General features: G+C 42.2%; 1 protein-coding gene across 2 annotated transcripts in view; it reads right to left on the bottom strand.

Moving 5' to 3' along the window:
• The window catches only part of LOC106602677 (uncharacterized), a 13927-nt gene extending 771 nt beyond the window's left edge, over nucleotides 1–13156 (bottom strand). The window contains exons 1-3 of one of the 2 annotated variants that reach the window (XM_014195430.3): nucleotides 12738–13156; nucleotides 7562–7876; nucleotides 1–2210 (exon numbers count right to left, since the gene is read on the bottom strand). The exon at nucleotides 1–2210 is cut by the window's left edge and continues 771 nt beyond it. In XM_014195430.3, the coding sequence (XP_014050905.1) occupies nucleotides 2028–2210; nucleotides 7562–7876; nucleotides 12738–12851 (612 nt within the window). In that variant the 5' untranslated portion in view covers nucleotides 12852–13156 and the 3' untranslated portion in view covers nucleotides 1–2027. Of the gene's footprint in view, nucleotides 2211–7561; nucleotides 7877–8652; nucleotides 8802–12737 lie in introns of those variants that run through there. The other variant, XM_082974271.1, reaches the window with a different exon arrangement.
• Between the last annotated feature and the right edge of the window lie 1012 nt (nucleotides 13157–14168).

The raw sequence follows: 14168 nt of genomic DNA, 5'->3' as shown, positions 1-14168 counted from the left end.
ATATTATTATATTTTTTCTGTCTTATACAGGTTCAGAACTGGATTAGCCGAGTCTGGTGTTAGAGCAGGGCCGGAGCAAAAGCCTGCATTCCCAGTGGTTCTCTAGTAGGAGCTGCACAGTTGGGATGTTTTATTTAGGTTCCTCTAATCGCCACTAGAGGGCAGGGCACAGAGGGCAGGGCACAGCTAAACTCATCACATCACTTCAAGGCACAATCTGTGAGATTACCATCCAGCAGTAAGTAATGGAATGTTATGGACCTAAATTTCCCCTGGGTACAGATCTAGGATCAGCTTCCCCTCCCCAATCCTAACCTTAACCATTCGTGGGAAAAATGCAGAACTGACCCAAGATCTGCTTTAAAGGGCAAGTACACTTAATGAAATAGCCTACCCTTTCTCATACCTTGTCATAACCCCAAAATGACCTGTTACATTGTTTGTGGTCTCTAAATAGATAGGAAGTCATTCAAGACTATTGGGATGCATCTTAAATGTGAAACAATTTGTGGTATTAAGATTTCCATCTAATGCATGATACCGGCCCACAAGGATCGGAAATTGGTATCACATAAACCACTGTCTTGAACCGGAAATCTACACTCCATTACCAAAGTGGATCCTGTAGCTGTCACCAACATTACATCTCATTTGTGGGATCGTTTTGGGATCCAGGGGCCAGTTTATCAGAACATTTAATCCAGATCAAAATGATCCTGTGTTGTATAAAATCATTTTTCCCTCTTCAGATTTGAAGTTTTAAGCCAATGCCAAACCAAATCTCTTACAATAACCACACTAAATGTTACAATCAAAATGATGCTGATATTTATGATCACATTACATTTGGAAGGAATATTGCCATTCAGTTAACATAAAGTGAGAACAGCCCACTGGGCACAGACGTCAGTTGGATGTCTATTCCACGTTGGTTCAACGAATGACGTGAAGACAACGTCGATTCAACCAGTGTGTGCCAAGTGGGAGGAGACTAAATGAAATGTTCTGAAAGACTGGCCGTAGTATGTCTGGAGTAGGCAAAAGGAAGGTCATGGTAGAATCCTTTGACTCTAGGCAGCAAAACCAGGCTGAGAACACATCTTGATACCAGGTGTAAACAGCAGAAATTCTTCAGTAATTCCTTAACTCGCTTTTTGCTGCATCAAACCCTGTTGAATTACAAAGATTATTTTTTTTATAGAATGTCAAGCTCTTGAATTGGAGATTTTAAAGGGATTGACTCAAGTGGTGAACAGTTTATGTAACTCCTTAATTCTATGTTCGTCAAAGGTCAAATAGAAGTTGCTTATATTTGTCCTGTTTCACTGCATGTATACGTGTGAGGTGTGAAATGGAAATGTGTTTTTTGTATATCCCACTCCCCCTGAAACACAGCCATTATTGATGGAGACCCTGGAGCAATTAGGGTTAAGCTCCTTGCTCAAGCGCAGATCAACAGATTTTCTTCCACCTTGTCAGCTCGGGGATTCGAACTCACAACCTTTCAGTTACTGGCCTAATGCTCTAACTGCTAGGCTACCTGCCACCCAGTGTCCTATGTTTGTTAGCAGCAAGTGGAGCTACAGCGCAGAGCCCTTGTTAGAAAAGTATCTCTTGAATGACCAAATCAACACTGTTATGTCACACATTGGTTGTATGTTGTAGTAGACTTTCTTATGTGTCCATGTCACCACTCTGTATATATTTATTAACTTTAACATATACTCTTCTCACTCTTTTCACAGAATCTTTATACTTCCACTGGCTGTTGTCACTCTTTTCCTTCTCTTCATTCCATCTCTCTCAGCCTTTCTGACTCCTGCCTGCCTTCTCTCTTTCTTCTTCCACGTCACATTCTCCACCTCATCCTCTCAATCTGTTTACCTCTCTCTCTCTTTCTTTCCATCCATACCTCTTTCTCTCTCTCTCTCTCTCTCTCTCTCTCTCTCCTCACCCCATCCCTCTCTTTCTTTGTCTTCCCTGCTCTCTCCTTCCTCACTCACAGGCTACTCCCAATCTCTACTATCTCATCTCCGGGTCCTCCTCCCTCTTGCCTTCCCCCTCGTTCCACGCTCCTTGGGGGCGGCTCCGTCAGGGTGCAGGTCCTTCAGGGTCTTGGAGGCGGTGAGCGTCCAGTGCTCCAGCTCGTTGAAGATGCGATAGATCCAGAGCTTTAGCGCAAACGGGCTGCCGTTCACCGGACCATCTATCTACTCACGAGAGGGGGGGGGGGGGTTGTAGAAGAAGAGAAAGGGAGGGGGGGAGAGAGAGAGGGTTAAGGAGGGACAGTCAGAGACAGAGAGCAGACAAAGTGAGGGAGGGAGAGGAAGAGAGAGAGAGAGACCGACAGAGAGAGAGCGAGGGATAGAGTGTGATGTGTTAGAACAGTGTTTCCCGAATCTGTTCCCCGGAGATCCAGAGGGTTGTATATTTTTGTTCTAGCACACCCGATTCGACTGGTGGACTAATCAATGCCTGGTCAAACCCGGGGTGTGCCTCAGGAATAGATTAGGAAACACTGTACTAGAACATACAGTGGTGTCTGAAATTATTGACACCCTTGATAAAGATGAGCAAACATGACTGTATAAAATAAATAATTCAAATACTGAGCTATATTGTATCTTTAAAAAAAATGGGAAATTAGATTATTTATAATAATACATTTGCTCAGAAACAGTGATTTTGTTTATCAAGTAATATATATTTTCAAAAAGGTAGGAGTTAAAATTATTGACACCTCTGTTTTCAATACCTCACCTTGTGACCATAACAGCACTGAAACTTCTTCTAAAATGTTTTATGAGTTGGAAAAAACATAGGGATCATAGACCATTCCTCATTGACATTCTTCTTCTGCACTTATAAACTGCCCTCTTATATTCAAACCACAGGTTTTCAATGATATAGCAAGATGGCGCCGACAGACATGGCAGCTCTGCTTCTAGCTCCAAAACAACTTTGCAGTATTAAGTTTTTTTACATTACATTATTAGCCCAGAATGTTTTTTGTGTTATTACATACAACCAGAAATAACTTTTGGATATCAGAGTGACAGTAACTCACCAGCATTACGACCAGGAATACAACTTTCCCGAATTGGATTCTTTGTTCGTACCCCCTAGGGCAACTGAACTTATCCCAGAGGCTGCTCCAAGACGCCGCCGGTGGAGAAGAGGTATTCGGAGTGGACTTCTAGTCCGACTCAGGAGGCGTGCACACCATCCACCGCTTCCGAGTATATTACTTGCTAATGTTCAGTCTCTGGACAATAAAGTAGACAAGCTCAGGGCGAGGATCTCCTCCCAGAGAGACATCAGGAACTGTAACATACTCTGTTTCACGGAATCATGGCTCTCTCGGGATATACTGTCTTCGTTCATACAGCCAGCTGGGTTCTCAGTACATCGCACAGACAGGAATAAAGAACTCTCTGGGAAGAAGAAGGGCGGTGGTGTATGTTTCATGATTAACTTCTCATGGTGTGATTCTGATAACATTCAGAAACTCAAGTCCTTTTGTTCACCCGACCTAGAATACCTCACAATCAAATGCCGACCATATACCACGCAAGAGAATTCTCTTTGGTTATAGTCACAGACGTGTATATTCCCTCTCAAGCCGATACTCCAACGGCCCTCAAGGAACTACACTGGACTTTATGCAAACTGGAAACCACATATCCTGAGTCCCCATTTCTAGTACCTGGGGATTTCAACAAACCAAATTTGAGGAAAACACTACCGAAGTTCTATCAACACATTGACAGTAGTACTCACTCTGGTAAAACCACCCTTTCGGAATGCCTACAAGGCCCTCCCCCGCACTCCCTTCGGCAAATCAGATCACGACTCCATTTTGCTCCTCCATTCCTATAGGCAGAAACTCAAACAGGAAGTACTTCAAGATTGTTTTGATCACGCAGACTGGAATATGTTCCGGGTAGCCTCTGAGAATAACATTGACATACACATGGACATTGTGACTGAGTTCATCAGGAAGTGTATAGTGGATATTGTTCCCACTGTGACTATTTAAACCTACCCAAATCAGAAACCGTGGGAAAATGGCAGCATTTACGCAAAACTGAAAGCACAAACCACCGCATTTAAGCATGGCAAGGTGTCTGGGAATATGGTTGAATACAAACAGTGTAGTTATTCCCTCCGTAAGGCAATTAAACAGGAAAAAACGTCAGTAGAGAGACAAAGTGGAGTTGCAATTCAACGGCTCAGACACGAGACGTTTGTGGCAGGGTCTACAGACAATCATGGATTACATAGAGAAAATCAGCACGTCACGGACACCAATGTCTTGCTCCTGGACAAGCTAAACATCTTCTTCGCCCGGATTGAGAATAACATGGTGCCACCGACGGTGCCACAGACGGGGCCCGCTCCCAAGGACTGTGGGCTCTTGTTCTCCGTGGCCGACAAGGGTAAGACATTTAAGTGTGTTAACCCTCGCAAGGCTGCTTGCCCAGACAGCATCCCTAGCCGCGTCCCCAGAGCATGCACAGACCAGCTTGCTGGAGTGTTTATGGACATATTCAATCTCTCCCTATCCCAGTCTGCTGTCCCCACTCGCTTCAAGATGTCCACCATTGTTCCTGTACCCAAGAAAGCAAAGGTAACTGAACTAAATTACTATCACCCCGTAGCACTCACTTCTATCCTCATGAAGTGCTTTGAGAGGCTAGTTAAGGATCATATCACCTCTACCTTACCTGACACCCTAGACCCACTTCAATTTGCTTACCGCCCCAATAGATCTACAGACGATCCAATTGCCATTATACTATTCCATCTGGAAAAGAGGAATACTTACGTAAGAATGCTGTTCATTGACTATAGCTCAGCATTCAACACCATAGTACCCTCCAAGCTCATCATTAAGCTCAGGGCTTGGGTCTGAACCCCGCCCTGTCCAACTGGGTATGGACTTCCTGACGGCTGCCCCCAGGTGGTGAAGGTAGGAAACAACACCTCCACTTCGCTGATCCTCAACACAGGGGCCCCACAAGGGTGCATGCTCAGCCCCTCCTGTACACCCTGTTCACCCATGTCTGCATGGCCACCCACGCCTCCAACTCAATCATTAGGTTTCCAGTAGACACAACAGCATTAGGCCTGATTACCAACAATGACGAGAGAGCCTACAGGGAGGAGGTGAGGGCCCTGGTGGAGCGGTGCCAGGAAAACAACCTCTCCCTTAACAGAGGTCGTGGACTTCAGGAAACAGCAGAGGGAGCACGCCCCTATCCACATCGACGGGACCGCAGTGGAGAAGGTGGAAAGCTTCAAGTTCCTCGGCGTACACATCACTGACAATCTGAAATGGTCCAGTGTGGTGAAGAAGGCGCCACCACCTGGTACGGCAACTGCACAGCCCGCAACCACAGGGCTCTCCAGAGGGTGGTGCAGTCTGCCCAACGCATCACCGGGGGCATACTGCCTGCCCTCCAGGACACTTACAGCACCCGATGTCACAGGAAGGCTAAAACGATCATTAAGAACATCAACCACCTGAGCCACAGTCTGTTCACACCGCTATCATCCAGAAGTTCAAGTCAGTATAGGTGCATCAAAGCTGGGACAGAGAGACTGAAAAACAGCTTCTATTTCAAGGCCATCAGACTGTTAAATATCCATCACTAGCCGGCTTACCACCCGGTTACTCAACCCTGCACCTTAGAGGCTACAATTTGATTTGATTTGGGTTTCTGGTCCGGAGACTGAGATGGCCATTAGAATAATGTTGATTTTATGGCCAATTTAACAATTTATTTGTGGATTTTGATGTGTGCTTGGGGTTTTTTTCTTGCTGGAAGATCCACTTGCGGCAAAGTTTCAGCCTCCTGGCAGAGGCAACCAAGTTTTTGGCTAAAATGCCTTGGTACTGGGTAAAGATCATGATGCCGTTGACCTTAACAAAGGCCCCAGGACCAGTGGAAGCAAAATAACCTCAGAACATCAAAGAGCCACAACCATATTTTACAGTAGGTATGGGATTATTTTCTGCTCATGCATTCTCATTTCGATGCCAACCCCATCACTGGTGTGCGTGGCCAAAGAGCTCTACAAATGTCCAACAAATTGCCACTTGGATTGGAGCAGGTGCTTTGGTCAGATTACATGAGAATTAGGTCTTTGGCCACGCACACCAGTGCTGCAAGTGGATTTCCCAGCAAGACAATAACCCCAAGCACACATCAAAATCACATTGACTCGGTACCGGTGCCCCCTGTATATAGCCTCGTTATTGTTATTTTATTGTTACTCTTTTTTTTACTTTAGTTTATTTTGTAAATAATTTCTTAACTCTTATTTTTCTTGAAACTGCATCATTTGTTAAGGGCTTGTAAGTAAGCATTTCACGGTAAGGTCTACCTACTCCTGTTGTATTCGGCATATGTGGCAAATAAAATGTGATTTGTTTTGAAAATCCACAAGGAATTGGTTAATTGGCCATAAAATCCGCATTTTGCAATGGCCATCTCAGTCTCCGGATTTGAAACCCATTGAAAACCTGTGGTTTGAATTGAAGTGGGCAGTCCATAAGAGCAGACGAAGGATATCAAGAATCTGGAAGGATTCTGTATGGAGGAATGGTCTAAGATCCCTCCCAATGTGTTCTCCAACTCATACATTTTTTTTGAAAAAGGTTAAGTGCTGTTATCGTCATAAGGTGAGGTATTGAAAAAGGGGTGTCAATAATTTTGACCCCTTACGTTTTTGAGAGAAAAAAATGAAACTTGTTAAACAAAATGTATTTTTCTGATCAATAATATTAGTATAAAATAATATAATTTCCCAATTTTTTGGAGCATACAATATAGCTCAGTGTTTGAATCATTTATTTTATACAGCCGTTATCTTTATTAAGGGTGTCAATCATTTCAGACTCCACTGTATATATACAGTACATGTAAACAACTGATTTGACCTAACCGTATATAAATAATGAATAACAATCTATGATTAATAAACTATGTAATATAATCAGTTTGTTTATACTAGAAAGGATAGTCCTTACATAAAGTTTATAAGCTTATCATAAGTTGTTAACAAAAGCCTAATTTCTTCCTCTCCTCCTTGAACTCATCACTGATCTGAAATATTAGGGATATCTGAAAGCAAAATGTTTCCACCAGTCTTATCTGTCGTCTATACGTGGCCCTGGTTTACACTAAAAAGGGAAATTAATATTGCTGCTACCTTGCTCTCCAACCAAGGTACATGAATTGAGGAGCAAACTGAAGTGAAGAGGAAATTCAGCAACTCTTGGAAGACTGTCAGTTGATAAAAAGCTTTATTATTGTTAAAACCAACATGTTTTGTCCCATAGCCTTCATCAGGGTTCACCACACCAGCTATGTCAGATCAAGGATGACTTCCAAGTTGGATTTTACAGTTATTTTACAAGTATTGAAAGGAGGCCTGCTGGGTCTACTGAGGGTTTCAAGTTGGTACTGTATATTAACCATTAGTGGGGCAAATTCAAAACTGACCCCAGATCAGTGTCTAGGGGCAACTTTACCATACACCAGTAATTCTGTACCTCAGTATTATTCGGATCAGGAGTGAAGGCTGCAGTTCCAGCTCCGTCCGCCAGGAGGAGTCGTGTGCTCTCTAGCAGGTGCCCCAGCCGGTCACTCACTGTTTTCTTCTGGCTCTCGTATTCGGTCCTGTTCCTGTCGTTTCCCACCCCCTCTTCCCGGCCAATGGCATGCTCCAGGAGGTTCCGGCACTGTTGCAGGGCGGAGTAGAGGCGCCACAACATGTCATTCGACGAGAGCTGGGAGGAGAGTGGTGGCACGGTCACCAGGCGGTCCCCCCCGATGGTGAGTTCCTCGGCGAACGTCTCCTTTTTTCTCTGAAGTGGGGAGTGAGGAGGAGGGATGGAGAGAGTGTGGAAGTGGAGAGGAAGAAGAGGGTGATGGCGTGTAAAGACAAAACACATTAGAAGTGTTTAAAAGTACATTTCCATGACAGTGAGTGGAGAAAAACTCATGTTTTAGTGCACAACCAAACTGTTACAGGGCAAGGCAATCAACCACAAATGACCAAAGTCAGGCATAACCCAATGATTAGTGCACAACCAAACTCAATGTGCTAATGCAACTCAAAGGCAGCAATGCTAATCCAGTTCTCTAAAAGAGACGTGGCATATATGACCAAAGGTATACTGCTTAAGTATTTTGTTCATCAAATATAAAGTACTAGTCATAGCCTTAACACATTTGGGCAAGCGTTTCAAAGACATCACTTTTTTGTATTTTGCAATACCACCATGGACACCACGTTTAACTGCTCCGGAGGCTGAGGCTGTCAGAATATGGACGCCGTAGTAAATGGAAGCTGTGGCCATGAGGAATGTATATATGAATAAGTCACTCATTCCGAGTTAGCGTTTAAACCAAACTGCTTGTGCAATGGTTGACGAAGTACAAAAAGAGCTGACCTAAGAGACTATGGCGGTAAAGAGCCTGTTTGAGCATTTTCCAATGATAATCTAGCAATTTTCCCTGATGAGCAACAACTGGCAAATGTTTGAACCCTATTGCGGTTAGGACAACATCCGCCCTGGCCCCATCGGAACAGAGAGGTTAGTGGTTCAAATGGATAGCTGGTTCAACTACCAGAACCAACCTTCCCCAACTTCACTCCAGGGGGACAAACAGGCAGGATGTGTGACATCATAGGTGTCGAGTCTCTCTCTCTCTCTGTGAGAGAGAGAGAGAGAGAGAGAGAGACAGAGAGAGAGAGACAGACAGAGAGACAGACAGACAGACAGACAGACAGACAGACAGACAGACAGACGACGACAGACGACGACGACGACGACGACGCAGACGACAGACGACGACGACGAGAGAGAGAGAGAGAGAGAGAGAGAGAGAGGGAGTTATTATATTCTATTGCATCTAGATCAGAGTATAGTGAGAGAGCTGTGACTCCATTGAGTACCTGGCCCCCGGTCACGACATTACACCAAGGTGCTAACATTCTGACCACCGTGAATATGATTCTGTGCCTGTGCGGTAGAATGATTACCGTGTAACATCGACCAGGCAGCCCTGCTTATACAAGAGCAATGGTCAAGTAAATGTGTATATAGGCTTGTAATAGGCAGTAGTGGAGTGAGCTATGAACTTTGAGGGATAGGCCTATATTGTATAGGCCTGTCTAGAGGGAGAGGCAAAGGTACGGCAAACCAGAGACAGCAAGCTCTTCACTGTCATGATCTATTACAATACATTATTACGAGTAATGACTGTGTTGATAGATAAGTTGAAAACTATTAGCATATTTGTGGGCTGTATCTTGAATAAATGCACATAAACCGCAAATGTATATATGTTGAATAATATATGAAAACATTTCTATTTAGTTTCTATGTTATTTACTTTCAGTTTCAGTGTTAGGGACAGAAAGAAGCCTATATGTGGGAGGCTAGGAGACATGTATGTGTTGTATAGTTTTTGTGTTTTTTTGGGATGTCACTTCTTCCACTGTGGGGAAGTAATGCATAAGGGGCAATTCCATGGTAACGTAATTACGCTTTGACTTAGATTTTTATCTTAAAAAATGTATGCCAAACCAAAACCATTGATTTCAAAGTTGAACAAACCATACGATTCTATGCACAAGGACTAGTTTGAACAAGAAAAGTTCACATAAACACATTTACTGGAAGAACTGTGCAGATTCAAAGTTTGGTAACAGAATTACAATAAGTTTCCCTCAGATGTTTAAGCACATTATCCAAAAACTATTGTTTAATATTAACTTTAAAATATTTCTGCAGAAATAATGGGGTGTCAGCTACGACATGGCACTTTGAGTTTGAAAAAACATATATTTTGGATATTGAACTACAGTAGGTGAAATGGATTTACCTCCGGTAATGGAATTACGGTAACAGAATTACATCATGGGTCCCTGATCTGTGGTGTACAGAAATGCATAATTATGGATATGAATATCATTCCCTTCATGGTGATGTATCCTGAATAGCTACACAGGTAGAAATATGCAATATTCTTATTTTGCATATTTGGTTATTATTCTACACACTGGCTATTATTGTAATGAGCCCCCCCGCCCCCCCCACAAAAAAAGAAAACACATTTGGTTGGTCTGGTCCAGACCAAATCTGAACCAATCATAGACTATGTTTCACAAATTTCAAAATCACATTAGAGTTCAGTACAGTACATATGTTCAGTACGATACTGAACATTATACTGTACTCTACTCTAGTGTACTCTACTGCACTGTACTGAACTCTACTGTGATGTACTGTGATGTCCAAACTTGTGAAACATAGACGTCTATGATTGGTTCAGATTTGGTCCAGCCATGGATGTCCGGTGTCAGTTGGTGCTCAGTGGGTGAGGATACTTGTTACTGTAAATGGAAAGAGGGTAGAGGGTAGGTGTCATGGTAGATCTCAGGAGAGTGACATTAACTGGAGAGAGAGATACCACAGTGTGCCATCACAGCAGCAAGATTTGTGACCTGTTGCCACAAGAAAAGGGCAACCAGTGAAGAACAAACACCATTGTAAATACAACCCATATTCATGTTTATTTATTTTCCCTTTTGTACTTTAACCATTTGCACATCGTTACAACTGTATATATATACACATAATATGACATTTTAAATGTCTTTATCTTTTGGAACTTCTGTGAGTGTAATGTTTACTGTTCATTTTTATTGTTTATTTCACTTTTGTTTATTATCTACTTCACTTGCTTTGGCAATGTTAACATATGTTTACCATACCAATAAAGCCCCTTGAATTGAATTGAATTGGATTGAGAGAGAGAGAGAGAGAGACAGAGAGCAGCAGAGAGGAAGCGTGAGAGGGAGGGGTTGTCCAGTCTTGCTTTGACCACCAGATGGCAGAAGAAAAAAAAAATGTATGAGCTAAACGTAGCAGTATACCAGTGGAAGGGAGGACAGTAGCAGGTGACCTAACTGTGGCTTGTGACTACGTACTCTGATTTTCCATTGTAGCCTTTTCAATTGCAGTAATTCCCTTACTACAATTTGGTAACAGAACTACAAGTTTTAATCAACTAATAATTCATGAACAAACTTGATATCAATAAGAACACTATAACGAATTGGTAGGTCTACGTTTACATGTTACTTCTGTGAACTTTCATTATCCTCCCTCCTCATGAGGGAGAGAAATTAGAAAATATCTTCAAGATATGTGGGTTTTGGTAATGGAATTACAAGGCACACGACAATGTTTGTTAAACTTAACAAAAACATTTCTCCAAAACGAAATAGGAAAGTGTTGATATTAGTTGGCAGGGGTCTTTATTTCTACATTGTTGTGTTTTGGTGTATCTCTAATACCTTTTTAAGATGTTAGATGCTGTCTAAGACCCCTTTTCCATCTGTTTGACCAGAAATAAAAGCCTTTGATTATTCCTAATTTTTAGGATGGAAAGTGGTTGAAAAATGTATATATGCCTTAATTTCTAACAAATAAAGACTCAGCTTTCATTTGACACCCAATTTGACATGCACCTATGTACTTTACATGTTGGTGTTCATGGGTCCATTAAAATGGAAACGCCCTAAGGTGATGGGTCAGGTCATAGGTTAGGTTAGCTTTAAAGGTAGACTCAGCGAGATGACGTAGATGCACGAAGTGAACAGTAGTAGTGGGAACATTTTTGCAACAATCAAGAGCGTTGCGTGCTTTAGCCTTACAACTCAAACGCGCCCAATATGGTGATGCTTGTGGCAATGTCATCTTGCTGAGTCTACCTTTCAGTTATAAAGTCAATCTCAATGTGAACCATCAGATTCAAAAGCTTGAAACCCCCATAAAAAAAGATTGAAAACCCCATTCGATTTTTGCCCCCATTTTTTTTAAACTGAACATAATTCATTAAGGTTTTTATTTTAGTTAGTTTTGGTGTCAAAGATAATAATTTCAGTTAAGTTGTAGTTTTTCAAACGGGTTTGTTCATTATTTTACTTCGGTAAAAAAAACGAATATATATATATCAGACCTTATTGCCTAATATTGTGCAGGTTATTGGGGTGGTGATCCAAAAGCATTGTCTTATAGTTAGTTGGCTGATAGATAAAGGTTACATTCGTAACCGCTTCCCTTCCTCCCAGCAAAGAGCCCGAGTCCGCAGGTTGAGGTGTGTGCGCATTGGCGGGGATTTATCTGGCTATTTGGCAGGAAATAAAGAATACTGTGATCATTCGCACCCCATCATTCACATAGTGTCATTCATTGAGTGAAAAAGCGATGCACATAGAAAAACGTGCATGTCCGGACATCGACCCGTGCGCCAGAAAACTGCCTACCTCTGTCATTGTTTTTATATGGGGCGTGCATGACTATTCACATATTCACTCCCCCTCCTTTTCTAGCTACATTCCTGGACCCCACTCCTGGATCGGATGCCACACACACACACACACACACACACACACACACACACACACACACACACACACACAAACACAAACACACACAATCCATCAATACATGTCCATGCATCAACACATTTCCATATCCCAGTCTTCCATATCCCTTCTTCCATATCCCTTGCATAGGCTAGACTACTGGCCAAATGACATGTTTTGTCAAGTAGCCAGTAGGCCTAATAACAGGTTAATAATTGCGAAGCGAAATGCACTAGCCTGTCCAGACTTCACCCACTCTAGGCTACACTCGAATAAATACTTACATACAGTTCCAATAAGAGGGCGCATTCATGGTGCAACTGCTCAGCAATAGCAGCTGCCCTCGCAGTTCGAGACTGTTCCGAACCAGTCCCTCTTCTTGTCCGTGTCCCTGCCATATTCAGTAAAGTAGCAACAGACAGGCACCGGATAGCGTTAACGGTTTTTTTTTTTACCTTCTCTTACGTCTACTAGTTTTCCCGTTTCATATTCCTAAAAGTTACACAGCCAACAGGAAGCGCGTCTCGGCCTTTTCTCACGCTGTAACCAAGCCAGTTAATTAATTACCTTTCTGAAAACGAATTCCTTCCCTAACTTCCACAACTTTACCCCTTGTGTTACTATGTTACAGTATTAATGTCCTTGTCTAGTGCCACTCCTCCCCTTCCCTTGGGTGGTTTATGTCAGGCAGGCATGTGGAATTTAACGGGAGAACTAAAGCGGAGGCGTGTGAATGGGAGGAGTCGCACGTTGGTGAACTATTATTTATACATGAAGAGTTGAAACGAATTAGCTTGACAGAATTACGAATCCATTCACCAGGACTAGTGATGCGTTGATTTTCCTGTCGTTACTAGGAAAGTCGGAAATGTCAGACTTGCTAATTGGTTGTAGTTATATACGTGCTGCGTTCAATCAGTTAGCAAGTATGACATTTCCGACTCTCCTAGTTCCTACTAGCACAATTGTGGTATAGGCTATATCAGGGGAAAGTCCTCAAAGCAGCAGTTTACATCCCAAATTAATAACTCAGCTGATTTGATGATCAAGTATAGTTTTATTATTAGGTTATTGTGTGGCTCTATAGTTATTGCTTGTCAATAACCGGGAAAATCTGTTTATAACCAAATCATAGGCTAATATGCATATGCCTAGAAAATAGTTATTTTTTATTTTCCATTTCCTGGAACGTTCTATACTGTTGCACGGTCGGGATTAGTAACATTATTGTAGATCGCGGGGGATAGAGGGAGCCTGTTGTATATACTGAATTATTAGAGAAATAACGAGGGCTAAAAGTTTACAAAAGGGTTGGTGTGGTATGTCTGTAAACATCTAAAATGCGTTGGCATTAATAGCCTACAGCCAGAAACAAACAAATAACTTTTAAATGAAAGACGATAAATAGTTTGAAATAATGTAACAGTTGATTATGTAATTTTGTTAGGACCAGTGTGAAATCAACTTTATATTATCTTGAAGCCTTGGGTGTGAAAGATAACACCTTGAGCTATATATGAGGTGTACTATTTCTGTGTAATTCTGGAGCTAAAATCACGCTAAACCAGTTCAATTGGAATTTTAGAGGATTAAATGTATTAACAAAAATGTCAGACGTTTTTCTTCCAAAATGTCAGATGTATTTTTTTTGGTCAAGATTGGCAACATTCAGATATGTTCCAAAGTGAAATACCACTCCGATACTCAGGGTGGCA

Source organism: Salmo salar, chromosome 04 (assembly GCF_965601325.2).
Source record: "Salmo salar chromosome 04, fSalSal1, whole genome shotgun sequence".
NCBI classification, from domain to species: domain Eukaryota; kingdom Metazoa; phylum Chordata; class Actinopteri; order Salmoniformes; family Salmonidae; genus Salmo; species Salmo salar.
This window is presented reverse-complemented; position numbering and strand designations above follow the sequence as displayed.